Source organism: Chaetodon auriga, chromosome 20 (assembly GCF_051107435.1).
Source record: "Chaetodon auriga isolate fChaAug3 chromosome 20, fChaAug3.hap1, whole genome shotgun sequence".
NCBI classification, from domain to species: domain Eukaryota; kingdom Metazoa; phylum Chordata; class Actinopteri; order Chaetodontiformes; family Chaetodontidae; genus Chaetodon; species Chaetodon auriga.
In genome coordinates this window covers 11,044,638-11,072,335 of record NC_135093.1, presented here as the reverse complement: position 1 = coordinate 11,072,335, position 27,698 = coordinate 11,044,638, and the positions used below count along the sequence as shown (strand labels likewise).

Below are 27,698 nucleotides of genomic sequence, written 5' to 3'. Positions count from 1 at the left end.
CCCGATTGGCCTATTGGGGGAAATCGGAAAAATAGATTCATAAATTAAAAACAAAGCATGACCTGCTGTGCTGCCAGATACGTGTGTAACAACCCATATTTGTTCTCTTGCGTAAAAACGCATTAATTTCACGTAGAATGGTTTATGTTTGTGGCTAAAATGTAACACCGTGATATGCGGTTTTGGGTTTTTTTTTTGGGAAAGCAGTTTTCTTGTGTGACATTGCGTTTCAGTGAGATTAGTGTTTAATGAATTAAAGTTAGAAACCAAAGTGAAATAGAAACAGGCCGTTATTGGACCTGGCCTGCTCCACTTACTGCCTCTGCGCTGCAGCCTGCGCTCACTCAACAGCTGCGTGCGTTTTAATGGACAGCATTAGGCTACCTCAATGAGAAAAACATATTTTTGCAGACGGTTTTATTCACGTTTTTCAAGGGGATCCGGAAGCCCGTCGTTTGTGCTGCAGGACAGGCGACTGTTCGCGCCTCGATCACCGCTGGGCCGATCTGAACCATGCAAACGGCGCTCGCCTCGATCTCAATCAGGAGCTGACTTTATAATCTCCATCGCTGTGGCGCAAAATGGATGCTGCTTGGAGCAATTTTCTCTTCCAGGTAGGCTTGTCGAGCATGGCGTCTCTCTCTGCTCTCATTTTACGGCGCGCATGTTCTCACTTCAGTGTGTATGTGTTGGTGTCTGTGTGTGTGTCTGTGTGTGTGTGTGTGTTGGTGCGTGTGTCCGGCAGTCCTGCAGCCCTCACACCTTGTGTTACAGACGTAGCACCTCAAGATAATGCTGTGACTTGTGTTTACATTTGGTGATGGCCTTCTGCTTGCTTCTCCAGAATACTCCCACCCAAAACCAAGTGGAGGGGAGCCTCCAATCAGAGCTCATGCCCGTGCATACGAGTTCTCCCCAAACCCCACCCACAGAGCACATAGCACAGCCTCCTTCCACTGTGGACACCGCCGCCCTGAGTGAGGAGCCCCTGCCTGGTGAGGGCCGCTGCTCTGCACTGCACACACACCTGTGGAGTAAGAACACATAGCTCTAATCTGGATAATTCACAGGCAGTGATAAAGTCAGCCAGGTGATTAAAAACCCTTTTATTTTTTGGTGATTTGCAGGTGAAAAGACGGGACACGTGGAGGCAAATCACGGCCGTAAAGATTTTGAATTTTATTTGAGTGCTTGAATGTGAAAGTTTAGTCAGCGCAGATGCTGTCACAGTGTTTGAATGTTGAAGGTTTGACGCAGCATTTAAACAAGATGCTCGATTCCTTTTTTGGTACCAAGGCAAAAAGAAAAAAGACACAAAATAGGATATTATTTCTTTTTTTAATTGTTATTATTAACAATTTGTACACAGTGCACCGGACACATACCAACACATTTCTAACAAAGTGAATAGTAATTAACATTATTATTACTATTCTTAAATGTTTTCACGACCTTGTAGGCTTCCATGTTCTTTTTGTCATTTCTAATTGATTGTAGATCTGCTTCTTTTTTTTTTTTAAGCTTTGGATACTATCAAATGCATAATCATGGAGATTACATCATTTTAAACACATGGAAAAAGTATCAAAGTATGGACACCTGTGACAACTTTAATCAGTACCTAATACTAAATGTTAACAGCTCTGGAAGTTATATTCAAATTCAAGTCCAAAATCAGGTCGGGGTCATATTGGACTGTTCAAATCCAGACACTGAAATTCAAGATACGCACATCACTGACAAGCAGTTAACAAATAAGTTTGATGTAACCTTTAAGAAACTTTCAGTTTTCAGCCAAACCAGGTGAAGCCTTGATGATCATCATGGTTGGAGCAACTTTAAAGATTAATATCTAAGCAACTGGCAACTATTCTAATAGTTATTATAGCGAGTAAACAGTTCCCACATCCCGTCTTCAGATAGCTTGTTTTGTCCAACCAACAGTCCTAAACACAAAGATGTTGAACGAACAGTGATAGAAAACACAGAAAAGCTGAATCCAGTGGATGTTTTCCATGTTTGATAAGTGACTGACACCATCCATCCATAACCAACCTACTCAGTTTTCTGTCGACCAATCAGTTCTTTCATGACTCATTTCAGCATTAATGCTGACACGTGTTTTTCAAATGAAAACATGGCTGACTGGGAATTGCATCATAGCACACATAATCACTGGATGACCAAACATTTACTTTCTGAACCAGTTTTCCTCGCAGATGTCATATTGAAGTGTGCCTGAGTTGGCTGAGAGGTTATTATAAGTGACCTATTTAAAGACGCAGAATCGTCTTCTTTGAAATGAACACCTGTCTTTCTCTCTTTCTGCCTTCTCTCCCGCCTCCCGGTGGTCCAGTGAAGCCAGTGTCTCGGCCGGCCCGCGTGCCCCACATCTGTGCCATCTGCAACAAGCAGTTCAAGAACAACTACAACCTGCGGCGGCACCAGTCGGTCCACACTGGGGTACGCATGAAGGACAGGGCCAGAGAGCAGGCGGAGGGGGCAAAGGAGGGAGCAGCCGGCCAGGTGGCGGTGGCGGTGGCGGCCCCGTCGGCGATGGCGGTGGGGGCCGGAGGGAGGGTGGAGAGGCCCGCTGTTCCCCTCTCCCTGCTACACCTCTCCGCACCTCCCCCTCTCGCCCCTCCCGGCGTGCTGGCGGGGGCCCAGCAGCCTCCCCTGGGTAGTCAGGATGGTGAAGGGGTTGCCATGCCAAACGTAATGGCTAGTGTTAACCCCCATGCTCCGCCTCCTGCTGCTGTCGTCATGGCCACAGGGGCGACAGTACAGGTGGGTCAGGGCCTTGTGGAGATGGCTGTCGTCAACCCCAAACCTTCAAGCATGTTGTTTCTGAAGCTGCCCGGCCACAGGGATGGTTAAACCGCCTTGTTTTACTGTTTGGGACTCGCAAGCAGTTACTGTGTGTCACCTGCTTCGTATTTGAAACTCCGTATTGGCAAAATGTCCGTGTGCAGTAATGGGTTCAGGGACCAGTAAATTCCATCCCAGCGTTTGGCGCTGGTCCCCAGTTTGAGAAACAGCGTGCTAGAAGCCCCCCACACGCTCCCCTGCATGTTCTCTGTAACACAAACAGTGTGAAAGCAGACACAGGTTTCCCCCTGTGAAGTAGTTCATCTAACATAGGAGTCAACTGTTGATGACACAAGGGATGACATGCAACAAATCAGGCCATAACATCTGTTTGCATTTGCATGGTTTCAACAAAAGATACAAAAATGTCAGAGTAGTCGACACTGAATCGTGCTTTTTGTGCATGTAACTGTGTGGAAAACTTCCCATCTGAACTCCATAGTGTGTCTATCTGCTTGTCTGTTTTGCCTCAGCGGCCCTCAAATCCCAACCCAAATCCAGTGAGGAAGAACCACGCCTGCGAGACGTGCGGCAAGGCTTTCCGCGACGTTTACCACCTCAACCGCCACCGCCTGTCCCACTCCGACGAGAAGCCGTTCTCCTGTCCCATCTGCCAGCAGCGCTTTAAGAGGAAGGACCGCATGAGCCACCACGTGCGCTCCCACCAGGGTGGTGTGGAAAAACCCTACGTCTGCCCCCACTGCGGCAAGGCATTCTCCAGGTGACACGGTGGACCGGTTCAGATCTCATAACATGACTGTCAGGATCGAGATAGTTGAAGAGTAAAGCACCCTTTAGCTTAGCTTCACATAAAAACTGCAAAAACTGCAAACAACAATATGTAGCATGCGGACATGAGAGTGGTAGCCAGTTTCCCATCTAACCCTCAGCAAGAAAGCAAATGAGGAAATATAGAACTATCCCTTTAAAGGTTTACTCAGAAAAGGTCAAATAATGATACGTGCTCCCTTCAATTGTCCTAATATGTTGACTCTCATTCATCTCCAAGGCCCGACCATCTAAACAGTCACGTCAGACAGGTGCACTCCTCGGAGCGACCCTTCAAATGTCCGGTACGTCACGTTTGTCCCCGTGTAGTGTCCTCGCCTGGCGCTCTTCTTTGAGTCCACCTGCGTTAACAGTGACCATGTTTACCTGCACCGTGTTCCAGATGAGTCCAGGTCGAGGTCTTGTACGTTACTGCACTTTTATCTGTGTCTTCAGCTGCCTCGTGCAGAAATCCCTTGACATGAGTAAATGAACATTGAGAATATTACCATGGAAACTGATCTGGGTAAAGTACATGCCTTTTTGAAACAGAATGCGCAGCTGGCGTGTCATTGTAATTGCTCGGTAATTGTTGTGTTTACATGCAGCTGCTCAAAGTCTGATATTTACATGAGCATGACAAACCTGCTTCATCATGTGTAACATACGTATTTGATTTATTTTCCACACAGGGTTGTAGAACATTGATCATCTTAAATTGGGGCTCTTGTTTGAGGATTTAGCTTTTCTATATGTCTCTGTAATCACTCATCGATTGCACCTTTCTTTCAGACCTGTGAGTCCAGCTTTGCCACGAAGGATCGTTTGCGTGCGCATATGATTCGTCACGAGGAGAAGGTCCCCTGCCACATCTGTGGCAAGCTCCTGTCCGCTGCTTACATCACAGATCACATGAGAGTGCACAACCAGTCACAGCACCACGCCTGCCATCTCTGTAACCGCAGTAAGTACAGATGTTTGGATTTACTAGTTTACATTTAAGTGGTTATCGTCAGTATTTTTGATAATGACATGAACCTTGACACAAAGCTTTAAAGCACCTTTCAGCTCCTTCTTTTGGTTTCCAGCCCGTACTTTTACTTTTTCATTTGTTTCCAGCTGCAGCAGGCACCTCTGAAAAACCTACTGCACACAACCTTCTCAGCACCAAACGGCAAGCTGACACAGTTAGCAACCAGCCGGCAAACATAGCAGAGCTTTTAACAGCTAAAGAGTCAGGTGTTTCCTTCAGGAGTCGTTGGAGACCAAAAACAGAGCTGAAAGGAGAGACTACAAACACAGCTTCAAACGAAAACTACTTCATCTACTGCATGTGTCAATGGACAAGTGTTTGCTAATAACTTCACCATATCAACCAAATCAAAGTGGCCAGAACATTTGTGCAGGTTTAAGCATTCAACCTGTAATTCCTTTGTGTAAAAATCAAGGTTATTTATCTGTTTAATGATATAAAATATTATTTCACTACAGTCACAATTTGAGAGTTTAGAAGTCAGTTTTTGTGGATCAATCCTTTTACATAACATTTGAATTGTCTTTCACTTCAGCTCATCTGTTTTGCATCAGCAGGATCAGATGTCATCACCTCTTTCTTTATAGTGGCCACTGTGTGTTTTGCTTGGATCTTTCTTTTGCTTAGCGCTGAATGAACTTTTGCCATAACGTCTGACTTCCTGGCTGTCCTCTCATCTCATCCATCAGGCTTCACCACGCTGACGTACCTGCGTGTCCACGCCCAGAAGCACCATGGCCAGGAGTGGAAGGACAGTCCGGGCGGCTTCGGCGGCACAGCCTCAGGCGGCGTGCTCGTCTGCCACTTGTGCGGCGTCCACTGTAAGACACCCACCCAGCTCCAGGGGCACATGGGCACTCATGGTAACAGCCAGGGTGCCCCGAGCCCCATCACCTCTAATGTGGCTGCCAGCAGCTCTGTCACACTTAGCAACATGGCGACAGCGCCTACTGTGTACGTCACCGGTAACACGGTGGTGGACCTACTCGTCACAGACTGCTCCAGCATTGCAGCACCACAGCCCCACAGTTAGCAGTAGAGAGCTCAGCAATAATAACCTCAGTCCCTTAACAGAGGGCAAGGTTAGAGAAGGTCAAAGTTACGCATAGATGCTGATCCAGTTTCAGTTTTGTAATATCCCCCGCCACTTATTGGGAAGGTTAGGATTAAGGCTGGAAGAGATTAGCACAGTCCGCGTTCGAGGGCGGCATCACCTCAGAGCTGCAGAGCTGGAGCGTCAGAGAAAAGGAGAGAAAGGAAGAGCTGTGTTAGAAAAATGAAGTCATGCAAAGAGGGACCTTTTGTGGCTGCAGCAGGTTCATCGACACTCACGACAAACATGGATGTGTTGTCCGAATATTCCTGAACGCTCTCGTGCATTTAAGACTCCAGTGAAACTGTGGTATTGTGAGCATCTACTGTATGACTCTCCCCTCTCTGCCCTCTCCCTCTGTCCCTCCTCTCTTCCCTGGCATTGGCTGCTCTCTGCAAGTGCACCAAGTACTGTATATCTCACACCAGCTCTGATCTTACCTCCATTTTGCAGCTCACTTACTAAGAATCCAAATGGCTTTGCGTTAAGAATTAGTAGGGAGAGAATAGCTCTTAGAAAAGGTAACGAAGAAACACAGTAGAAGGGAAGTTTGTGTGTCGGGTGTGCGTTAAGTCAGGGCTCCGCTAGCATGTTAGCCTGTTTGTTCACAACACTAAAATCAACATTTGATTTTGCAATGCCAGTTTATTAAGTCTCTCGAGGGCTGTTTATAGATCAGGACAGGAGGCCATACGTGTCGTGGTCAGTATGGAACTGTGGGATGTACTTGTTCAACTGTTTCCTTGTGGTACAGAGATAAGAATAGAGTTGCGTTCGGGAGTGTCAAGCACCTTAAATTGTTATTGTTTGATTCAGCGAGGATCAAAATGGGTTTGAGATTTCTTGGATTTTCTTGCTCTTAGTCTTCCTCTCTGGATCCAGGCCATTAAAGAATGAAAGAAAGAAAAAAATAAATAAATAAAACATAATCGCTAATCAACACTTCAGCTTCTGACATGGCAATTCTTGCACCTGAAAACTACCTTTTGCATGAAAATAAGCTAGCCCAGTCATGCTTATTGTTAGGGAGCTGTCATGATGACAAAAAGTAACCTTTAGCAGTTCCACCAAGTTAGTTGGCTGTAAACAATAATATTTATAAAAGTGTTGATTTTATTCAGAAAAATTTAACATTGTTGGCCATTCATTTGATTGTAACTGTCATTGCCATAGCCCTTTGTTTTCTCTATGTACCAGTCCAATGAGTGAAATTATGCATTAGATTTAGTCATTTTACTCTGTATAGCACACAATGTTCTGAGCGCGAGTCATTATCGTTCCGCATTAATCATGTGAAGAATGGTCACTTGTCCGTTGGATATTTTCGGTTGCTTTGAGTTATATTGTGAGTGATGTGGTGTCGAGAAAGGGCTTATAAAGTCAGAAGTCAGGCAAAAGAAGTACAATGGGGGTTTGACAACACCACGTGGTATGCTGTAAACAAATCCTGGTTTTGTACTGGAGTGCTTTTTCAGTTTTGTGTTAATATGTTACCTTGAAATTTGTAGAGTTGTTTCTTTCTTCCTTTTCTCTCTTTTTTTTTTTTTCCTTTGGAAATGTGTTCTTCCTGTTGAGAAAAGTAGTGATTTATCAAAATGTTAATTTTAGGTTTTTCTCCATTACACTAAGAAAAAAAAAATAATACCTCTACTCTAGGATTCTGTACAGCTCTTGTGATACATCTTAATGCCTTATCGTACTCGACTGCATTTTAATTCTTTTATGATGAAATATTTCAAATCTTAGTCATGGATTCATTAAGAATATTAATGGGATGTATTTATATTTATATTTTTATATTTCTCAACAGTATGCATGTCTAAAAGGTTGTTAGAGCAAAAAAAAAAAATCAATGATGCTTACTACAGTCATAAATATTATGTTATTTTGTAGATGAAGTAGAGATCATGTTATTATTTTGTAATTTGGACAATTTAAAGTAAAAAGAGTAAACGGGCATTGTTTTGTGTGCTGATCTGTTCACCTGCTTTGGAAAATAATCACTTTTATACCACGACTTCTTCTTTGCTGCATCCACGACGGACAGACAGGCGTTCATTCTGGATGTCCAGCAAGTATGTATGTAATGAATCATGGATGATTTTGTCACACTTTATAATAAGGGTACAAAACACATGCTGAAGTATGATATTACTACATGAAATAATACAGGATGCATCATGAATTCCTGTTACTATTAAGACAGAATCAAGTCACAATGAGTGTATTAGATTAGTTCATGCTCAATGGATCATCTATGAGTGTTAACACACAGTTAATTCATATGCCACTTCATATGCCACAACATAACAGTGTCTGCTCTCATAGCAGTATGAAGCTGTTCTCATCAAACTGCTGATCTGATGCATACCTGTGCAAGTTCATGCATGACCCAACAGACAATAAGTGAATAACAAATCCATCTGTTAACATACTAACACTGCTCGTAGGAACATTTCCCACGGATTACTGGCCAACAGTTACTTGAAAATTTCCCAAAAAAATCTGGTAACATAAGGGTCCGTCAACCTCTCATTATCAGAGAGGAGATGTCTTTCTACATGCAAAGATCAGATCCTGCACACTGTCAACGCAAATCGTAAATGTACTCAATAGTTTCAGTCAGTGACAGTGTGCAGGATCTGATTGCTGTTACTTTAATGTATTCGCCTACGGCCCTGTCTGAATACATGAGTGCAAAGATCACTTTTCTTGTGTGACGTCTTTCTAGATGCCTCACTTTAATCCAGTTTATCAAAATCCTGTCGTCATCCGCTGACAGTCGCCAAAATAGAACAATGTGTTCAGTCAGGACACTTGGCCTTTCTTGACTTGATAAACTTGTTATCTTGCTCTTGCAATGATATCACTGTCAGCATCACTGTGTAGCAAAGCTGAACACACGTTCAGCCACCTTCCCCACAGAGTGTTGAGAGTAAATCTGGGAATGCATTAAAACATTATCATAAGAAGGTACAAATACACACAAAAAAAGAGATGAGTCATCTTTTCAGTTGTAGTTGTCCTGGTCTTATAAGTTATGTCAAATGTGCCATGTGTTGCATTCAATTTTCCACGACTGCTCCTATTCCAACTTCAGAGCTGTACGTCTGACTGTAAGAAAAACTGTGACGCTGTTCTTAATTTGTCCAACATAATTCTGGTTTGACACCTAAAACAGGGGCATCGGACTGAGGAGGAAAAGCAGACTGAGCACACGGCCCCCTCATCTGAGGAGGGACCACAAATAGACTAGAATGAATTTACAGATTTAACAGCAACAGTTTTGACATGCCATAAACTCTGAGCACAGAGCTTATCACTGCAAAGCCTCAACAGTGCTGCATTGACTGTCATGTAATCTGCATGTCTCCAAACATGTCACAGTGTACAAGGCTGCTGAATGTCACAGCCCTGAGTCCTCCAAACAGGCATCTTTGATAAAGTGCAGCTGAGGACTGATGACTGATCATTTTATTTGCAAGTGCTGGTCCTTTCAAAGGTCAAATGAAGAGCCTGTCAAAGATCAACACTTCTCTAAGTGTGTACAGTTCACAGATTTCTAGTGATTGTCTGAATTAAATGCATAAATGCGGAGTCATTTTGTTGTCATGCAAATTACTTTATTATTTAAGTGGACAGACTGGATATTGCAAACTATGAATGCAGCAGGAATAGATGCTGCTGGGCAATCCATCCAGCGTCTCCCTTCATGTAACGCAACAAAACCCAGTTTACAAAATGCAGTGCTGTGACTGGTGCATATTTCTCGTCATGTCATGATCTGCCGCCTGGACCTGTAGGAACTAGCTGGCGCAGCAGTCCACAGCGTTGAGTCAACGTTGCATCTGCGAAGCTGAGGCAGCGGCATCACCAGTCTGCTGCTGCGAGACAGATGAGATGACATAGCGACAGGACCCGCTATCGTTACGTTGACACCTGGATCTGATTGTGTCATTGCTGCTTATCGTCGGTTTCTCGTGCTTTAATCAGCCGTATACAGAAACTGGCTAAATCGCAGGCTACTCACCAATGCTCTTAGTGAGCTGCCCTCACCTAGATGTCGATCTAACTTGCTGCAAGCTAGCGTTAGCTCGCTGCTGCTACCCTTCAGACATTGAAGTCGCCACATAAACATGCGGATCATCGAGGCGGAGACCCCTGGGACATCTCTAACGTTAAACGCTTTCTGCAGGACACGAGTTTCGACTGGCCGCTGACTGGACTCTGCAGAGTCTCTGTGTAAATGCTGGTTTAGATTTTTCATTTATTCTGAACATGTGCAAACTCCAATCTGTTAGCCAGTTAGCGTTCACTGTGTCGGTTAGCTTAGTTGCTACTGCTAACTGCTACAAACAAATAACAAGCTAACCAATCAATTTAACGTCAACATTACGCCGCAATCAATGAGTGACAAACATGGATGGTGGTACATTCAAATATTAGTTGTTGTTAATTGGGTGTCATCATCTTGCTAATTGCCGTTATTTAGAGTCGGTCAAAGCGAAATGCTTGCTAACTAAACCAGCGGTGACTAACTGCTAGAAGCTAACGCCACATTCTGGGTGACGCTCCCGTTAGCTAACGGTCTGAGCGTCATTGTTAGCAGGCAGTTCAGCGGCGCAGACAGTTGGTCATGCTTACCGGGGTGACATATGAAATTAAGTGTTAGCAAAATCGTCTCTGTTCACCAAACCTACATACGTGCTTCCTGACTGACCCAGTTTTTCTAGCTAACAAGTTGACAACCAAACAACAAATCTCGTTAGTCGGCGTTACCTGTAGCTATCTGCCGTTATTTTTAGCGTAACTAGCTCGTAGCAAAGCTGTATATTATGGAAAGCGTTCTGTATAACGTTAGCTAAGTTAGCTGTAGTTTAATACACCAAGTGATTTTGACATGTGCTCTTGAACTAAGCATTGCACAATTTAGACAAAGTCGTTTTAAGGTAACGTTAGCATTAACAGTTTGGTTGGTAGCTCAGCGTCCATATGAGATTAGTTTAGTTGACGTTATATGTCAACCTACAGCCGGTCTCCATTCGTTTATTTGGTTTGCTACCTGCCACCGGTGGCTTTAAATTCGTTTTCCAGACAAATATCATTAGCTGGTGTTGTTGCCAGGAACTATGAGCACCAGCAGCCTATGCCCATGTCAATATTTTCGACGTTCGGGATTTTAAAATAGCGCAATGCGTATTTTGCTAATGGACTTCCAACTTTTTAATGAGTCAGCTAGTTTAGTGTAAGCAAGCTGCTAAACCGCATTGAACTACCACACGGTCGCCGTCGGAATAAATGGGAAAGTGAATAATGCTTACGATGTCATCAGATGAACAGGGCAGCATGCTGCACAAAAGGGCCTTCTATCAGATATTCTGTCCCTGTGCTCAGCATTTATATAGCCCCCCCTCCGCTTTTGATCCCATGCACTGCCCTCTTTCAACATTGATATAAAGCTGTTTTCCACATTGTGCTGGACTGTCTTTGATACCCCGGCCATCTACCCCCTTCATCTTTATTATGCTTATGGCCAGACCTTCAGTGGAGCTAGAATACTGTATTGCCACATATGTTGGACTTTGATAATTTGCTTTATTTGTTATCTAGGTAAGCACAGGCAAATGTGTACTCATGGGACTTGCCACTGTATAGATCAATGCTAACTGTTTGTTCACCAGTTGATATTTTGTGTTTTTCACAGAGGGGAAAGAGCAACGGATCTCAAGGACCAGATTGCCCACTGCACTTTTTGCCTCTCAGACAGATCACCGGGGACCATGCTGACCATCCTAGCTGCTGGGTCTGTGTTCTTTCCAGGCCTTTTCCTGCTGTCCAAACAATGCCTGAAGACAATCCCAGCACTGAGGTGGAGCGAAGGAGATGCAGTCATTGTATCTGCCAGGTGAGACCTTCTAAAAACATTGTTTTCAGTGTCATCCTGACACTCTACACTCACATTTCTTATAGGGGCACAACAGTGTGCTGCCAAAAGTTCCATCCAAGTTGCTTTAGTTTTAGGCTCATGCAGTTTTTTGCATGACATTGTATGACCGGTTGCTGTTTTCAGCTGTATTGTTTCTGCGTGCAAGAGTAAGGCCACTGCTTTCTTACCATGCATTCACTAAACAGTATAAAAGGTTTCACCACATTGGCTAATGAGAAATACATTCGTTTACGTGCTATTCTCTGCTCCCAGGCTGGTGTCTTCAGTGCAGGCAGTCATGGCTTCTTCAGCTGGCTACATCATTGCTTCTTCCTGCGAGGACATCATTGAGGACCAGTAAGTCAAAAAATGCTAATCAGAATATTTTGCAGCCCATTTGCCCAGCATGTCTTGTCTGTCAATGGGTGTAGCATGTCAGCTGTCAGGAAGGTCAAGGCTGCAGGAGATTTGGACTTCTCGTCATACATCAGCTACAAATGTAACCCAAAAATTTAATTGGATATTGATGCCTTGTCATGTGATTTCAGGTGCTGTATATAATCAGTTTTTAGTTCAGCTATCCCTGAAGTTTTTTCTCCTTAAAACTGCCTCAAGCATTTAATCGCTCTTTTTAGATGGTTGTAAATTCAGGTGAGACGGGTTCCACTGAGATTATTCTGGGTTGCAGAGGGGAAAAGATGTTCTTTTTTGAGAGTAGTAACTGCACTGGTTTTCATAGATAAGTCAAATGTTCTTGTTTTAGTTACCAACCTAACAGGCAAACATGCAATTAGAAAAGTTGTGTTGTTGCTGGTCACGCAGCTCTGTGTGACTGAACTCTTTGCTCATGCTCTTTAATTGATAGGTCCTCTTTTTTTCCTGTTTTAAAAGCTGCCTTCTCTTCCTCTCTACACAGGCATTGGCTGACTTGCAGTTACATCATGTTTGCTGTTCCCTACTTCGTGTACGACATCTACGCAATGTTTATGTGCTACTGGTACAAGCTACAGGTCAAAGGGCACGAGGAGCCCTCGGCAGCACCCCGGCACATGAGCTCAGCGCTGACCAGCTACTTGCGTCGCGAGTTCCTCATGGTGCTGCACCATGTTGTCATGGTCACCGTCTGCTTCCCCGTCTCTGTGGTAACTGTCACACATTGCTCTTTCTGTTGGGTGGAGATTCATTGGCACCTATTTTGATAAGCAATTACACTGATTGCTTCAGCTCTGAATTGTATAGGCATTTATCGCCTTGGCAGTGCATTCTAGCTGTGTGTGCATGTAAACACAGGGATTAGAAGCGTGACATAACCTCATTATGCTTAAACTAATTAAAACAATCCAGTTAAATCAGAGAAGTTTTAACAGTGTACTTTGAGAGAAGCTGCAACTCAATCGCAGACATTTTTCAAGTTGTGCAAAGGTCAGTGTTCAGCATGTGTCCAGGCTGCCGGTGGAGACATGAAAACGCCATGCACAAGTAGAAATCATTTCACTTTGCATCCCAGACAAATAACCAACCTCTTTTCCTCTCTCTAGTTTTGGCGACAAGGAAAGGGAGATTATTTCCAGGGTATAATGTTCATGGCTGAGCTCAGCACTCCGTCTGTCTGCTTAGGAAAAATCCTCATCCAGGTAAGTGTCGTGGTTCACAAGAGATTGGCGTGCGTTCGTTGCATGTGCATGTGTCACACTAAAGTTCCTCTGCACTCTCCACTTCTCTCTTCCCCATTTCATTCAATGGAGAATGTATTTCCGGTCACTCCCGGCATGCAGCCTCATGCCCGTCGGCTCCTGTTGACTGTGTCTCACACGAACAGCACTGTCAGAAACATCAGTCATTAATTGGTAACACAGTTTGTTTGGATACATGCTGTAGGAGCTGTACCCCCACCCCCCCACCCCCCACCACTCGGTTTTGTTTTTAGTTTGTGTTGATGTGTGTACACTGTGTTAGTGTCCGGGTGAACGTGGCCCCTCCACTGCTTACTGCTCGTCCCCCATCCGGGACTCCTACAGCTGTTAGCTTCTGAATATAGCCCCTAGTATTTAGACTGGATATTCAGCAGATACAGTATCAGCTTGTCCTTCTACCCTCTACCACTCAACACCCTGCCCCTCCCGTCCATGACAACAGTGCATGTGATAAACAACAGTGGGGCTAAAAGCTGTGACCTCGTAGAGCCGCCCTCTTATACCTGTAGATTGTCTGTTTGCACCCGGGTGGGAATAGTCACACGGCAGCTATTCGGCTGTTTACACCTGTCATCAGGTGATGTAGCATAAAGAGTGACAAAGTTCACAGAGGAACGTGGTCATGGTGGATTAAGGGGTCGAGCACAGGACTTTGACCCTGGTAAAATTGGGGTTCCAGTCCCCTGTGAAAGTAAAACTCATTGCTGACTTTTCTTTTTTAGACTTAATATTTTCATTTTCTTCTTCTTCTTCTTACTCGTATTTTCAGTTTTCAGCTGCAGTTTGGTTGGGTTTTGGCATCTAAACTACTCGGTTGGGTTTAGGAAGCAAACAGCAAATAGCATTGTGTGCTACGGAAAACTAGGCACTAATGGCATCTGCCAAGAAAAAACAAAACAATGAATAACAAAAAACAAAAGAGTGTTTGTTGATGGGCTGCCGTGTAATTCTCGGATATGAGACTAGAGAATGGGCAAGTGGAAAATCTTTTAATTTTTTTTTTATTTTTTTTTTAGCGGAATGTGTGTAAACTTGTCCTCAGCGTTATCTCGCGGACGCAGGTTGACTGCTGAAGATAAGTGAACTCATCCGCTGTAAACAAATGAGGATTTAAAAAAAGAAAAGCTTCACCGCCTCCTGTAGAAATCAAGCAGCTGCATGGCATCCCGCGCTCTCCCCTCGCCACTCGATCAGTCCGTGCAGATATTCTTAACACATATAACAATGTTAGTATTAACAATATAACAATGGTAAATAAGATTAACAGCTTTCACCAAACTGTACTGCTTGCTTCTCTTTCTCTCTCTCTCTCTCTCTCTCTCTCTCTCTCTCTCTACCTCTCCCTTTGTTTTTTTTTCCCGCTCTCAGTACAAACAGCAACACACTCTCCTGCACAAAGTGAATGGGGCTCTTATGCTGATCACTTTTTTCATCTGTCGAGTCCTCCTCTTCCCTTACCTCTACTACGTCTATGGAAGGTATGTCTGTCTTTCCATCTCTGTTTTCTCATGTTCTGCTGTCTTGCTGAGCTTGGGTCGCTAACTCGCACGCCTCGTGATGTCTGCCTCATGGATTATGGAACCGAGACTCAGAACACGCGCTTACGAATCCTTTATGTCTCCCTCCGTCTGGATCCAGGTACGCGTCCATTCCCTTCCACATGGTTCCTCTCACGGTGCCCTGGCACTGTAACCTCGGCGCCGCTCTGCTCATGGCTCCACAGCTCTACTGGTTCTCCCTAATTTGCAGGGGCGCCCTGCGACTATTCATGGGCTCCTCCCGCTCTCAGAGACCACATGCGAGTACAGCTGCAGCCAAGGAGCTCCAGACGGATGGCAACGCACTGCCCCAGCCTTCCAATGGCTACAGCGCGCGCTCCACAGAGCCCGAGCTGGCCACTCACTGAGAAGAGTGGAGGGGGAGGGTGGGGAGGGAAAAGGAAGGCGAATGTACCAATGAGTATGTAAAGGAAAAAAAAAAAAAGCTTATGAGGGGAAAAGTGAGACTTGAAACAAGTAGCAATATGGAGAAAGCTACAGACGATGGCCTCAAATAGTGCTGAAGTGTTTACGTCCATCAGCCAAACTCTTAACAGCTAATTGGTTGGTTGGTGGCCATCAAGTACTTCAGCTGCTCAGTTTGTAGGAAACTAGAGTGCACTCAGTGTAAAGATGTCATCAGGCACCGTGACAGATAGGAACATGCACTGACCTGAGAGGAATTTGCCTGGATGTATAGCAAGCATAGGTGGCGATTTCCCTCATGTAGATCAAATTCAGTCCTCTCTGCCTCACGGTATAGGAAGAGCAGGAAAATAGGAATGTATTATATTGTATGTTAGTACATTTGCTGTAGACGGAAGGCCGGATTCAGTTTAGTAATGAAGAAGACCTTCAAAAAAGAAAAAAAAATCCCAGCTAAGCAGTATTTTGACTTGTTAGTGTTTATTATCTGTATCCTCTATGTAGTCACTGTCACTCTAACAAAATGTAACCAACCTGCAGACTGGCTCACCTTTAGAAGGGAGAGACTCTCATAAGACTGTATTCTGCTGCCTTATCCCGATCTCCCCCATTCTTTGCAGTTTCTTTCCGTTTTTATTTATTCGTATCCTCAGAGGAGAAAGACGAGGCTGCTTCAGACAGAAAAATGTGATGGGTGTACATAGCAGATGTAAAATTGTCCGTATTTCCATGTCAGTATTAGGCCGATGTTGATTTTCCGTGTTTCGTTTTAGGTTTTTGTCTCATTTCTGCATCTTTTTTTTTTTTTTTTTTTTTTTTTTTTAACATTTCGGCATTAAAACCAAACATTTCACTGTTTTACAGCTTAGTGTACACAACCGCCCCCCGCCCCCTCCCCCCGCAGGTTACGGCAGCGCTTCTCGTTTCAGTGTAGATATGACCTCATTCCATGTACTGGTATCACAACACAAGTGTTTTTTGCATTCAAGGAAGTGATGCACAGTAGCAGTCGCTTTGAAAATGAATTTTCATGTGTTTGTTTTTTGTTTTGTTTTTTTTAAAGTTTGGTGCTGATGTGAATCTCAGAATATCCATTTGATTGGCTGGAATATTTCACTAAGGGATCCATGAGATGTGAGTATTTATAGCTTTGTTAGGGGACTGCTGATGTTGCAGTTTGAAGGGAAACAAACGTGAAAAGTCATCTTGGAGGGAAGCATTCCCTTGTGATTGACATGCAGCACATTTGTCCATGGCAACTCATCTTAATGATTATTTTTTTTAACCGTCATCAAGCCCACGAATTCCTAAAAGCTTTTAAATTGTATGATTTGCTTCGATTCATTGAACCACAGGTTCCATAAACCGATGAACAGACCGTCTAGTTTTATCATTTTATGTCTGTTAAAGCAGCTTCACTGTCCTGGAAAAAGGTCTTTAAAAAAAATTAAAAAACGAAACAAAGCTTAGAAACCAGTAACACAGGGCAGCGTGTGCCAAAACATCTGGACAACTGTGGGCATGTTGAACACAGAATATCCATTCCCCTGTTCCATGAGTTCATAAGGTACTGCTTCTTGACAATACTAAAACATTTCAACTGGTGTACTGTATATTCCACAAAAATGCTTGTTATTTATTTGTAAGTATTTATTTATTTATTTATTTGGTTTGTGGTTTTGAATGCATATTTATGCATACATATACTATATGCTTCTGAGCCTTATGTGAAGGCTGTATTGTTACTCAATCTTAGCTAAAATATACTTCTCTGTCCTGAGCCTGCCTCCAGTCTTTTTTTTTTTCTCCCCAAGTTGAGCCGAAGAATTTATCAAATGCTGTTTCTCAAGTTATTAACCTAGTTTGGGAATTTGGACATGGCTGCTCCATCATGGGGTAAAAGTGAGCCATTAGAGGGCACCAGAATCCAAGAATTTCTAGAATGATTTCAACACTTAACCATCTGTTAAACTGTAAGCACTGACCTCAGCCTGGATGACTTACTACAGTATGAAAAAGCTTATAAGGGGCTTTTTTCCAAAGGGAGTATCACACATCGTGAGGAAAACAATCAGCAAGGATAGAATTCCATCCCAACAGCACGTCAGCACACTGACATTAGATGACTTTCTATTGTCTCAGTGTAGTTTTGTCTTAGACAATCTCTGGTATGATAGATATCTCTTTAGTATCTCATTAGTGTGGAAGAAGTATTTAGATGTGTTTTACTCATGTAAAAGTACTGTTATCACACTGAAACTATGTCGTGCATTCAAAACCTGAGTAATGTCAAAGTATTACCTGCTTAAATTAGTTCATGTACAAAAGTGGAAGTGCTCAATCTGCAGAGAAACAGTCCGTGCCAGTGTTTTACTATGTTTTTTATTAATATTCCTGCTGCTTGAATGTGTTTTACTGCTGTAGATGTTCAATGGAGTTAATTTCAACTTCTTCATAGTTTGGTGGTTTTATCTACAGCAGTGCTTCATATTAAGGAAGATCATCAGATGTTTGTAGTGTCGCCGCCCTCTGAGAACCACAAGTCTCTAAAGAGTCAATTTTTCATGAGCTCAGAAAAACAATGTTTCCGGTTTTATGACGATGGATTTTCAAGCTATTCCAAGAGGGGTTTTAAATAGTTTATTTTAGCTTTTCTCAAGCCAAAAAGGAACATTTCATCCTTCAGTTTATCAGAAGCTACATGGATTTCACTGGAAAGGCGGACAAAAATCTGAGAAGTAACTAGAAACTAATGCTGTCAGACAAATGTTAGTGGAGTAAAACACTACCACATTGGCCTCTGCGATGTACAATCAATTGGTACTTAAGTTCAGTACTTGAGTACATGTACTTAAATGCATTCCACCACTGGTGGTAGGCCATTGTGGGAAATGTGCATCAATGAGCACAACTATACAATATTGCTTTTTTTGATACAACTTTTGCATAAATGTGACGGTGTACCATAACGTGCCTGGTATTTGACTGACTGCTTTAGCCAGAAATACATCCCAAGCATGTAATTTTCTACACAATCATATGCTGTTACAGAGGATTTTCTCTCCAAATCATCCACCCTTAGTGCATACTGATTACAGATCAGCTAACATTCTCCAGGGTTTAAATGTTTATTGCCAATATACAAAACACAAATAGAAAACATACAAAACTCGTTACATTAAAAAATTCAAGTTTTGAGAAAGCCTCTGAAAGCTCTTGGCCTCGTTTGCCTCTGGGCAAGTCCTCATCTCTTACTGCGTCAGTATCTCCTCTGTCTCGGGGAGAAGATGGTGTTGGGGTTGCTGTCTCGTTCCCTCTCCTTCTCCCGCTCCTTCTGGCTGTTTGGAGACAGAGCCTCCTCCAGCTTCTTCTCGGTCCGGAAGAGATCTCGACCCGTGCGCATGATGTGCTCCTCGATTTTTCGGTGGCGTTTCATGTCTGACAGTACTTTGTCCAGCCGGGCTTCCCTTTTCACAGAGGAGCGGGCTGAAGATCCTGGGAGGGAAGGAAAAAATGTTAACCGGATTTCCAAAAAACCACCAAATCATCGCGTGAACTGTGCTTTGAGAATATCATGAGTTATTACTGCCCGTCACACCTGGTGTTCTGCGTCTGTTGATGAAGGCATTTTTCGGAGTGGCTTGCATTTGCTCATCATCAAAGTCAAACTCAGTAGGAGTTGGAGGCCTAGGGGGAAAAAAGGAAGTTACCACACAGTACTAGTACGCAAACTAAATATGATATGATGAAAAGAGTAAAACTGACTTGCGCTCTCTCTCCTCCCTCTCCCTTTCCTTCGCCGCCTCTTCCTCATCGTCTCTGTCAGGTGAGGGGGTACGTTCAGGTGTAGGGGGCCTCCTAGGAAGGGGCACAAAGTCCAATTCCAGCATCTCCCCTTTAGCGAGGAGCTCGTAGAGTCTTTTGATCTCAGCAGGAGGGGGCATCCAGTTTTTGGGGTCCTCCATTTCCTCGTCGCTGTATGCAAGCTCCCATTCGCCGTCCACGGCTGCCGCCTGCTTTCCGTCTTCGCCGTCCACCCCAGCGTCTGCCTGAGGTTCGTCCTTGCATGCCTCTCCTTCCGCTGCATCTGTGTCTCTGTCTGAGAAGGCAGAAAAAATGTGTAGAAAGGCAGTTTAACAAAAGCTGCTGAGTGAAAGGAAAATCCACGCTGGGAATAACAGTACAACCTGGTTTCGTTATGCATCACACAGAACTATAACACCTCAGTAACTCATGATATGTAGGCGACTATTTATACATTCTACAAATAAATTTTTTTTAGTGAGAACAACTTCTTAAACTGACACATAGTGATGAATTGAACATGTTCAGTGTTTGCATGATTGATATCGCTTAACTTACACCTTATTTATATTTACATACTGTAGAATGTTATATATCTACATCTATATATACATAATTGGTTATACCCTGTTGCGTTTTCTGCTCTTTACACTTCACACTTATTCCAAACCTGCATATTTTAACATAAGCAGTTATAGTTTACTGCCAGTTACGGTTAATTACTTTGTGTTATTGCCTACATTACTCATGCTGGTTTTTGTCACATTAAATATTAATCAATCCATGTGTACTTTTCCCTTAATGGTAAAACCTGTTGCTTACTTATGTGAGCTTTGTTAATGTGTATCTGCAGATGCTTTCTGTCCCTGTTTCTGTGTCTCGGTGGACTTACCCTTTCCATCCTTGCTTTCTGTGTCCTCCTCTGTGGCCGCAGTCATCTCCGTGTCTTGTTGCTCTGTGTTGCCTCCCTCCTCTTCGACTGCTGCAGGTTTTTCTGTATCCTTCACACCCAGAGCTTCTATGCCCTCGCTCAGCGAAGAGTCTGTGGCCTCAGCCTGCATCCTTCCTACTGCTGCTGGTCAACTTTAAACCCACGGAGCTGCAAAACACAAGCATTGTGGGAAAAGACACACGACTGCAAGTAACCCTAAGTGTGTAAGAAAGGTGTCTTTGGAAGAGCTAGCTGAGAATAACATCAAGTCTATAACAGGTAGCACAACGATAACTGTTGATGTTGTGGCTTCGTTGACTGCTTACCATTCTGTAAATCAAACGTGACCTGCCCTTCTTTGACTGAACTAAGTTAGCTAGCTAACGCCAGGCCTTACCGTCAGCTAACTCTACACAGCAAAATACACTTAAGTAACATACCTTCAATTGTCATTAGCAAACGTCCGGTTTATCGTGGATCACTGGTGTTGTGGCTAAAACTTGTGAATAACATCACCAAAGCTCTCCGTGAGGCTAGCTAGGGATAATAAACGGTCATGTAGAGACGTAAACATAGCGCCATTTTGGATTAGAAGAACTGAGTGACGGTGTGTTTGGTTCCGCTGGACTGCGCATTTCCACTGATTAAACATCACATGGATAGTCCACCGACGGCGCGATTGGTGGACAGCAGCTAATGTGTGCGCTAGAGATCTACTTTTCTCACGACTTCCTGCGCAGAGCGCAACCGCAAACAGGTCTGCAAGCATGCTGAGCGAAATTTGAGTAAACATATTTTCCTTCACTGTTCATGTTATTGGTTTATTTCAAAAGGTGTACACATATGCTTACATAGCATAGTGTCGACTTTTATATTCGGTGCATGATTACATCTTGGAAAATTAGGACGGCAGACGTCAAAGAGGCGCCAGTGTGCCTGATTGGTTGATGGCCGTTTCCTGTTACAACGCTCCTCATTTGAAAAGTGTTCGGTTAGATGCTTCGTGGACTCGGCCGCCATTGTTAAAAGACAGTGTTCGCTATGTTGCTAAAACTGAAACTTGGAGAATAATACAGGTTTTATTCAAGGAATCGGCAAATAGTATCGGTAAGCACCAACCGAACATTAGTAACTCGGTCGGCAAATGAGTAACTAACTTTAGTCAAGCTAGGTCGAAAAGTAAAGTTAATTAACGTTAACGTAAGTAAGCTAATGTATAGGCAGTTATCTAACGTTAGCAGCGTAGCTAGCTTGTTATTAGCCGATTAAAGCTACAACGTTAGTTAATTGAGTAAAACTTTCCCCAATATTGCAGTGCTTTGTGCGAGGGGTATCGGCATTTGAAATCTAATGACTCTGTGAATGATCTGCATTATTTAAATGACACTTTCCACAGGTAAAAGCCAGCTTGACGTTAAGTTATGCTTTGCTAACTTGGTTTATGTTATTATCCAGGCGTTTGTTTTAAACATGGCTCAGCGTGTGGCGTTGACAGATGGAGGAAACAAGAAGACGACCAGGGTTCGGGTAGCGGTTCGTCTGCGACCCTGTATGGGCATTCAAGATGAGAAAGATGAGGGATTGTGTGTCAGAGGCCTGGACTCACAAAACCTGGAAATAGTCAACTGGAGGAACGCTACAGAAACAGTCAAATACCAGTCAGTGTCCTCAGCGTGACTTAACGGTTTTCATCTCACAATGATTGTATTGTTAATGTCTCTAATTATTATTCAGCAATAAATTCTAAAAGTGATCCTTTTTCAGCTTTGATGCTTTTCATGGTGAGCAAACGACTCAGCAAGAGGTTTTCCTGTCGTCAGTGAAGCCCATTCTACCACACATACTAAATGGACAGAATGCCAGTGTCTTTGCCTACGGACCAACAGGGGCTGGTATGTTACATATTGTTTACTTGTACCTTGAATACTTGGTTACATATTAAAGACAGTAATCAAGGCACAATGGTATGAATGAATGTGATATAAACAGTAGGTTTTTAGATTAGACTATTACTGTTTGATATTCGGAAGTCACCAGTCACAGTAATTTGAATTCATCTGTTTTGTCAAGCAATCTCTCTGTCCTTCTATAATGGTTTACTCTTAAAGTTCACTTCTTTTGGTATATAATTTGCTCCATTTCCTACATTTTTCCCCCCATTAACTTGCACCACCCTTTTTTACAGGTAAAACCCACACCATGTTGGGCAGTTCAGATCAGCCAGGCGTGATTCCCCGAGCTGTTCGCGAGGTCTTCAATCTAGTCAAAGCTAAGGATGAGGATGAAGGATGGGACTACAGCATTGGCATGTCTTATTTGGAAATTTACAATGAGAAGGTATGAATGATTGGCTATATGCACAGTATAGTATGGCCCAGTAGTTTCTTGTTTTCTGTCCATGCTTAAGAAAGTGAAAGAATGAAATAAGATTGTTGCCCTTAGTTTAAAAGTTGAGCCCATTTTATAACTTGTGCCATTAGAGCAATGTATCTGTCAGCGTTAGAGCGTTGAAAGTTGGCATTTGTGGTACTAATTGAGAAAAGTCACGCATCAGCATTAACATGTTGTGTGCATGTTCATCTTAAAATGAGCCATTTGTTGATCAGTTGTTGAGAAATACTTGATTTGGGGGGAATGTGTGTGTTTAAATATTCAGAATAAACAAGGATAAATTCTCTTTTTTAATGAGGACCAAACTCATTATCATGTAAATGACCAAGGCAAACCCAGTCTCCACCCAACCCTCCTCTTTTTAGTTGTCAAACCACTGATACATGAGTTACACTTCAGCACAGAGTTCCTCACTGCTCCACTGCTCATGACCCCCCGTGTACCTGGGGCCATATCATCGTGTCATTAGAAAAACTACACTCTTCTCAATTTAATTTAAACCTGCCTCATACAGTAGCTCTGCTCCCTTCCTGATGTCCCCAAACTTCTCTTCATCTTTAAAAACTTCAATAGCTTGCATGTCGTGCCATCCATCAACACCTCCTTCTGTCTCTGTGTCAGGTACTTGATCTTCTATCACCAAACTCCCAGGATTTGCCGATCAGAGAGGATAAGGACAAGAACATCCTCATCCCTGGCCTCACTCACACAACCATCACATGCTTCTCAGATTTTGACAAACATTTTGTCCCTGCCAGCCTCAATCGTACTACAGCTTCTACCAAACTCAACCAGCGCTCCAGCCGCAGTCACGCTGTCCTCCTCCTCAAGGTTTGATGCGTAATTTGATCGGCTCATGGGAAAAGGCTACACGTTCAATTATACTTCTTTTTGAAAGTTGCTCTGTTTTGCTCATTCAACTGGTCTGTGCATGGGTGTCGGTGGACATTCAAACAGCATCTTAAACAGGTCGTGGCCTCAGAGCAGTAGGCCAGGATTTGGTAGCTGGTGCTGATATCAATTCTCTCTTGCAACACTCCTGTTAGCAACCTCTGGGCTTTCTGGGACTATTCTGGGAGAGAAACATAGTGGTGCCTTTTCCTAACTGTATCCTTTCCTCCTATCCTTTATCATAAACGTGACCCTCCTTCGCTGCCTCATCTAACCTTTCATTTCTCTTGTTCTCCCTCCCCCGTGTTTCTATCATGTTTGACCTTTGTGTCATTGCTTCTCAATCTTTTCACTGATCTAGGTTGTGCGCACTCAGCGCGCGCTGCCCCACAGACAACAAACGGGCAAGTTGTACTTGATCGACTTGGCCGGATCTGAGGACAACCGGCGCACTGGCAACCAGGGCATCCGTCTGAAGGAGAGCGGTGCCATCAACCTGTCTCTCTTCACACTCAGTAAAGTGGTGGACTCTCTCAACTCCGGCACAACCGGCCGCGTGCCATACAGAGACAGTAAACTGACACGACTGTTACAGGACTCTCTGGGCGGCTCAGCACACTCCGTCATGATCACCAATATTGCGCCCGAGTACAAATACTATTTTGATACATTTAGTGCACTCAACTTTGCTGCCAAGTCCAAGCTCATTGTGAACAAGCCCTTCACCCGTGAAACTATGGCTGTGCCTGTCCTGCCAGGTGAGTGAAACAGAGAGAAATGCACTGAATTTTTGGTGTTTATTTCTGTTGTTTTTGTGATAGTGACAGCTGGAGAGAGGACAGGAAATGTTGATAGGGCCGAACCACCGGGTTCTGACCACTGTAAGGACTCAGCCTTGGTGCACTGACAGCTGACTCCACCAGCGAACCTGAAAAATGCACTTTTTTCCCCCCTTTCAGGGGGCTTGTCAGTGTAGAAATAAATGGAATAGGCAGAGGAGAGGATGCTGACAGTTTGATCTAAGGCCAGTAGGGGGCACCCATGTCCCATCTCAGAACATGCCAGAATATGATAACTAGCCAAGTGTTTGTTGGCATGATGAATGTCTTATCTGGATGTAAAAGTTTGCTTTTTTCATGCATTTTTGTCTCCAAAAGGTTTGTCTTAAATACATTTTTGATGCTGTTCTTCCCTTGGCCTTAATTCAGGCACCGCAATGCAGCCTTGCCATCTTCGCCTGAATTGCTTTACACTCTAGAGAAGCCCACAAACAGTGTTGCTGGAGTGCACGGAATACTAAACTGTTAATTTCCCTTCTGCCTTCATCTCCAGTGAAGCGGGCCAGAGAAGACCACGAGGCACGCGGGTCTGGCACCGAGCCACAGAAGAAGAGGCAGAAGGATGAGAGGAAAACCGAACAAGACAGTTCCTCACCCTCCACACATTTTCACAGGTTAAAGACAACACGCACCCACACACAGACTTATTATTTGTCTGGCTAATCAGAACTGTGATGTTTGACTGTTACCGCATCAAATTCAATTCATACAACAGCAACTTAAACCATAGCCTCAAATTAGTGTGGGCCAAGATTTTATAGCTTGTGCTGAGAGCAACTCTCTCTGCAGTGCTCCCATTGGCTACAGCTGCTGTGTCTACTGAGATCTCTTCAGGAGAGATACAAGCACAGCTTTCTTGCCATCTGTTATTAGGTGTTTAAGTCTGCATGAGTTATGAATCTTGGCAACTTATGACAACCTTTCGACTGCTGAGTGCATTTCAGAGCCCCTGACCACACCGCCGCCCCCTCCACATACTTTTCACAGTATTGATTTGTTTGTTTCTTTCAGCGTGTCAGAACCGTCAGTGATGGACAGATTAATAGCTCTGGAGAAGCTGATGTTGAGCTGCCAGGACAAAGACAGACTCAGCATGCTGAAATATGTGGCTCAGTCTCGCAAGGAGATCCAGGTGATAACACACGCCTGCATCTGGGTGGGTGGGTGAGGGGGTTATGTGAAATCCTGCATATATTATGGGTTTTTGAACATTTCTATCTGCACCTGGTCCAACGTTTGTCTCTTCCATCTGTATGTGATTTGCCACACGCTGATACCACCAGATCTTAATACTGATCGATCAGCTCTATTTGATTGCTCTTCCCCTCCTCGCACCCACACAGGAGCTCAAAGAGAAGCAGAAAGAGTTTGAGAGCAAGGCCATGCTATTGGCTGGAGAAAAGTCCCACGACAAACAGGAGCCTGGCTTCAAGAACAACACAGCACCTCTGCTCAAAAAACAGTCAACTGCCACAAAGCCCAATAAGCAGCAGGCAGTGGTCCAACCCCTTCAAGGTCAGTCGGAAGCGATCAAATTCATTTCAGGTGTGATTGTAACTCAATGAATTTACGCAGAGAACCACCATATTAAGACCATAGATGTATCAGGAATGAGGAAGTACTATATGAGGAGATTGACTTTGTAAAAACTTTTTTTTTTTTTTTTTTTAAATTTAACCTCTGTTCTTCATGTTACTCACTCATTCTTTCTGTTGTATCACTGGAGCTATTGATGTGCTGCAAGGTGATGCAAGACCTCAGTGCACAATATGGGAGCCAGAGAATGTATCAAATGACGATGAGGAGGAATTATTTTTACACCATCAGCAGCTTGGAGATTGAGCCAGATAAACTTTCCTTGGTACCTGTCTCACGCATTTAGTTTGAAACAAAATATGAAATTCAGACTCTTTCAAGTCCAAATTTGGTTTCAGGTATTATGTTTCAACCCCCATCAGTGAGAATGTTTTCTTTGTTGAACAGATTGTGTTCTAATGTGTAGCATTAAATGAATTTAACATTAATTGTATATGTGGTTTCCTTCCAATCAGTGTCACAGCTGCAGCCTCTTCAGCAGCTTGCAGTGGTCAAGAAGCAGTCTGTCTGCGTCAAGAAGAAAGAGAGGAAGCTTTCAGACCAGGTTGAGGTCAGCATCCGAGCCCTGACTGTGCTGTGCTGTGCTTAGCTTGACATATCTGCAGAATTGGAAGCATCAGGAAGGAGCTGACGTAGTGCATTAGCTTCAATTTGTTTTTTTGACTTGCAGACACTGCAAGTCTCAAATATATTAGGTCAAAATTAACGTCCTTTTCAGGCCAATATAGACAAATAAATGTTGACATTAAGAAATAGATTTTCATGTACTGTTTTCTATAATTGTACAAAATGCCTATTGTAAATTTACAAATGCAGTCTTTAAACTGTATCTATCTCCTCTCCTTTCAGCCTCCAGATGGTAAAGAGAACATAATGGAGAATGGCTGGGAGTCCCAACTGGACACATCAGTGCTGGAGCAGTCGAGACAGAAAATCCTACAGGTTCTCAATTCAGGCTCCCTCAAAGAGCTGAAGGGTCTGCAGCAGATTGGCGACAAGAAGGCAAAGCTTATCCTGGGCTGGAGGGAAATCCACGGTCACTTCACAAAGGTTGGTGCAGAAGATGTCGAGCTTAGGTCTGGTTTTATCGTGTAACTCGCCCCACAGCGCCTCGTCTTCTGTGTTTTTCTGATGTTTTTCAGCATTTGATAGTTGTAGATTTTCATTTACTCTTGGTGACTTTATGTCCGATTTATTTTGCAGTTGGATGATCTGAAAAAAGTTGAGGGTATGACAGAAAAGAGGTTTTCCTCCTTTATGACGGTAAGTCATGTCCTCAGTGAGATATTTGTGTTTTTGTGTCCGATGCCAGTGGCGGGGCCATGTAATCAGATGTGTTGGTTGGTCAGTAGGTCCACCGCTTTGGTCCAATTTAAAATATCTCAACAACTATTAAATGGATTGCCATGAAGGTCTAGATGAATCCTATTAGTATTGGCGAGCTGCTGACTTTTTCACCAGCAGCTTCATTAGGCTGACATTTGTGGTTTTGAGTGAAATGTCTCTATTGGATAGTTTGCCCTGAAATTTGGTCCAGACAGATTTTCCCCTCTGGGGGATCAATAAGTGCTTATCTTATCATTATGCAGCGTTACAGATGGTCTTGCTCAGTCCTAATGTTTGTTTCTTTTCTTTATTTTTTCCAGGCAAACATCCTGAGTGCCATGGGAAAATGATTTATTTTTATTTTTTTCTGTCCTTCCCATGTGTAATGTTCATCCCTCTGAAGCTATTGTCGTTTTTGCTTGGTTTTATGATATTTTTGTAATTACTACTCTCTTCCAGCTGATGGCGCACTATTGCTTTTTTTAAATAAATGTCTCTGATGGCATTGAATGTTTGAGTGTTTATTCCATGAACATGAATAAATGCGGCACACGTTTCACATGTGGCTTTGAAC

General features: G+C 43.4%; 4 protein-coding genes across 9 annotated transcripts; 3 read left to right on the top strand and 1 right to left on the bottom strand.

Annotated features, from left to right (window-relative positions):
• The first annotated feature begins 473 nt into the window (after positions 1 to 473).
• mazb (MYC-associated zinc finger protein b (purine-binding transcription factor)) lies at positions 474 to 6,673 on the top strand. Of its 5 annotated transcripts, none has more exons than XM_076759235.1 (8): positions 474 to 614; positions 845 to 995; positions 1,128 to 1,163; positions 2,357 to 2,787; positions 3,342 to 3,589; positions 3,878 to 3,941; positions 4,429 to 4,600; positions 5,359 to 6,673. In XM_076759235.1, the coding sequence occupies exons 1-8, from the start codon at positions 582 to 584 to the stop codon at positions 5,700 to 5,702; spliced, it is 1,479 nt and encodes a 492-aa protein (XP_076615350.1). In that variant the 5' UTR covers positions 474 to 581; the 3' UTR covers positions 5,703 to 6,673. The 5 variants fall into 5 exon arrangements, with proteins under 5 accessions (XP_076615350.1, XP_076615352.1, XP_076615349.1 ...); XM_076759237.1 differs by having other exon boundaries at positions 845 to 1,034; positions 2,357 to 2,463; XM_076759234.1 differs by having other exon boundaries at positions 845 to 1,034.
• Positions 6,674 to 9,416: 2,743 nt separating this feature from the next.
• Positions 9,417 to 17,126, top strand: tlcd3bb (TLC domain containing 3Bb). The gene is made up of 7 exons (XM_076759257.1): positions 9,417 to 10,004; positions 11,467 to 11,667; positions 11,962 to 12,045; positions 12,605 to 12,830; positions 13,227 to 13,322; positions 14,751 to 14,860; positions 15,021 to 17,126. The coding sequence occupies exons 2-7, from the start codon at positions 11,543 to 11,545 to the stop codon at positions 15,286 to 15,288; spliced, it is 909 nt and encodes a 302-aa protein (XP_076615372.1). The 5' UTR covers positions 9,417 to 10,004; positions 11,467 to 11,542; the 3' UTR covers positions 15,289 to 17,126.
• Positions 17,127 to 17,709: 583 nt separating this feature from the next.
• Positions 17,710 to 20,211, bottom strand: pagr1 (PAXIP1 associated glutamate-rich protein 1). Its single transcript, XM_076759259.1, has 4 exons — positions 20,043 to 20,211; positions 19,112 to 19,445; positions 18,945 to 19,033; positions 17,710 to 18,841 (listed from the first exon to the last, which is right to left on the bottom strand). Exons 1-4 carry the CDS (start codon positions 20,209 to 20,211, stop codon positions 18,606 to 18,608), a joined length of 828 nt encoding a protein of 275 aa, XP_076615374.1. The 3' UTR covers positions 17,710 to 18,605.
• Positions 20,212 to 20,242: 31 nt separating this feature from the next.
• Positions 20,243 to 27,632, top strand: kif22 (kinesin family member 22). Of its 2 annotated transcripts, none has more exons than XM_076759229.1 (13): positions 20,243 to 20,360; positions 21,537 to 21,739; positions 21,846 to 21,973; positions 22,267 to 22,418; positions 23,094 to 23,303; positions 23,725 to 24,121; positions 24,696 to 24,816; positions 25,214 to 25,334; positions 25,546 to 25,717; positions 26,254 to 26,348; positions 26,648 to 26,848; positions 27,002 to 27,061; positions 27,445 to 27,629. In XM_076759229.1, the coding sequence occupies exons 2-13, from the start codon at positions 21,552 to 21,554 to the stop codon at positions 27,472 to 27,474; spliced, it is 1,875 nt and encodes a 624-aa protein (XP_076615344.1). In that variant the 5' UTR covers positions 20,243 to 20,360; positions 21,537 to 21,551; the 3' UTR covers positions 27,475 to 27,629. The 2 variants fall into 2 exon arrangements, with proteins under 2 accessions (XP_076615344.1, XP_076615343.1); XM_076759228.1 differs by lacking the exon at positions 20,243 to 20,360 and adding an exon at positions 20,873 to 21,188 and having other exon boundaries at positions 27,445 to 27,632.
• Positions 27,633 to 27,698: the final 66 nt, after the last annotated feature.

Bases quoted from the DNA above. Each gene is read 5' to 3' on its own strand.
- mazb (XM_076759234.1), top strand. From the start codon at position 582: ATGGATGCTGCTTGGAGCAATTTTCTCTTCCAG. The intron at 1,035-1,127 runs GTAAGAACACAT...GGTGATTTGCAG, and splicing joins ACTGCACACACACCTGTGGA to GTGAAAAGACGGGACACGTG. The intron at 2,788-3,341 runs GTGGGTCAGGGC...GTTTTGCCTCAG, and splicing joins CCACAGGGGCGACAGTACAG to CGGCCCTCAAATCCCAACCC.
- tlcd3bb (XM_076759257.1), top strand. From the start codon at position 11,543: ATGCTGACCATCCTAGCTGCTGGGTCTGTGTTCTTTCCAGGCCTTTTC. The intron at 11,668-11,961 runs GTGAGACCTTCT...CTCTGCTCCCAG, and splicing joins GCAGTCATTGTATCTGCCAG to GCTGGTGTCTTCAGTGCAGG. The intron at 14,861-15,020 runs GTATGTCTGTCT...GTCTGGATCCAG, and splicing joins CTCTACTACGTCTATGGAAG to GTACGCGTCCATTCCCTTCC.
- pagr1 (XM_076759259.1), bottom strand. From the start codon at position 20,211: ATGCAGGCTGAGGCCACAGACTCTTCGCTGAGCGAGGGCATAGAAGCT. The intron at 19,446-20,042 runs GTAAGTCCACCG...CTGCCTTCTCAG, and splicing joins AGAAAGCAAGGATGGAAAGG to ACAGAGACACAGATGCAGCG. The intron at 18,842-18,944 runs GTGTGACGGGCA...CTTCCCTCCCAG, and splicing joins CAACAGACGCAGAACACCAG to GATCTTCAGCCCGCTCCTCT.
- kif22 (XM_076759228.1), top strand. From the start codon at position 21,552: ATGGCTCAGCGTGTGGCGTTGACAGATGGAGGAAACAAGAAGACGACC. The intron at 21,974-22,266 runs GTATGTTACATA...CCTTTTTTACAG, and splicing joins CTACGGACCAACAGGGGCTG to GTAAAACCCACACCATGTTG. The intron at 25,718-26,253 runs GTCAGTCGGAAG...CCTTCCAATCAG, and splicing joins AGTGGTCCAACCCCTTCAAG to TGTCACAGCTGCAGCCTCTT.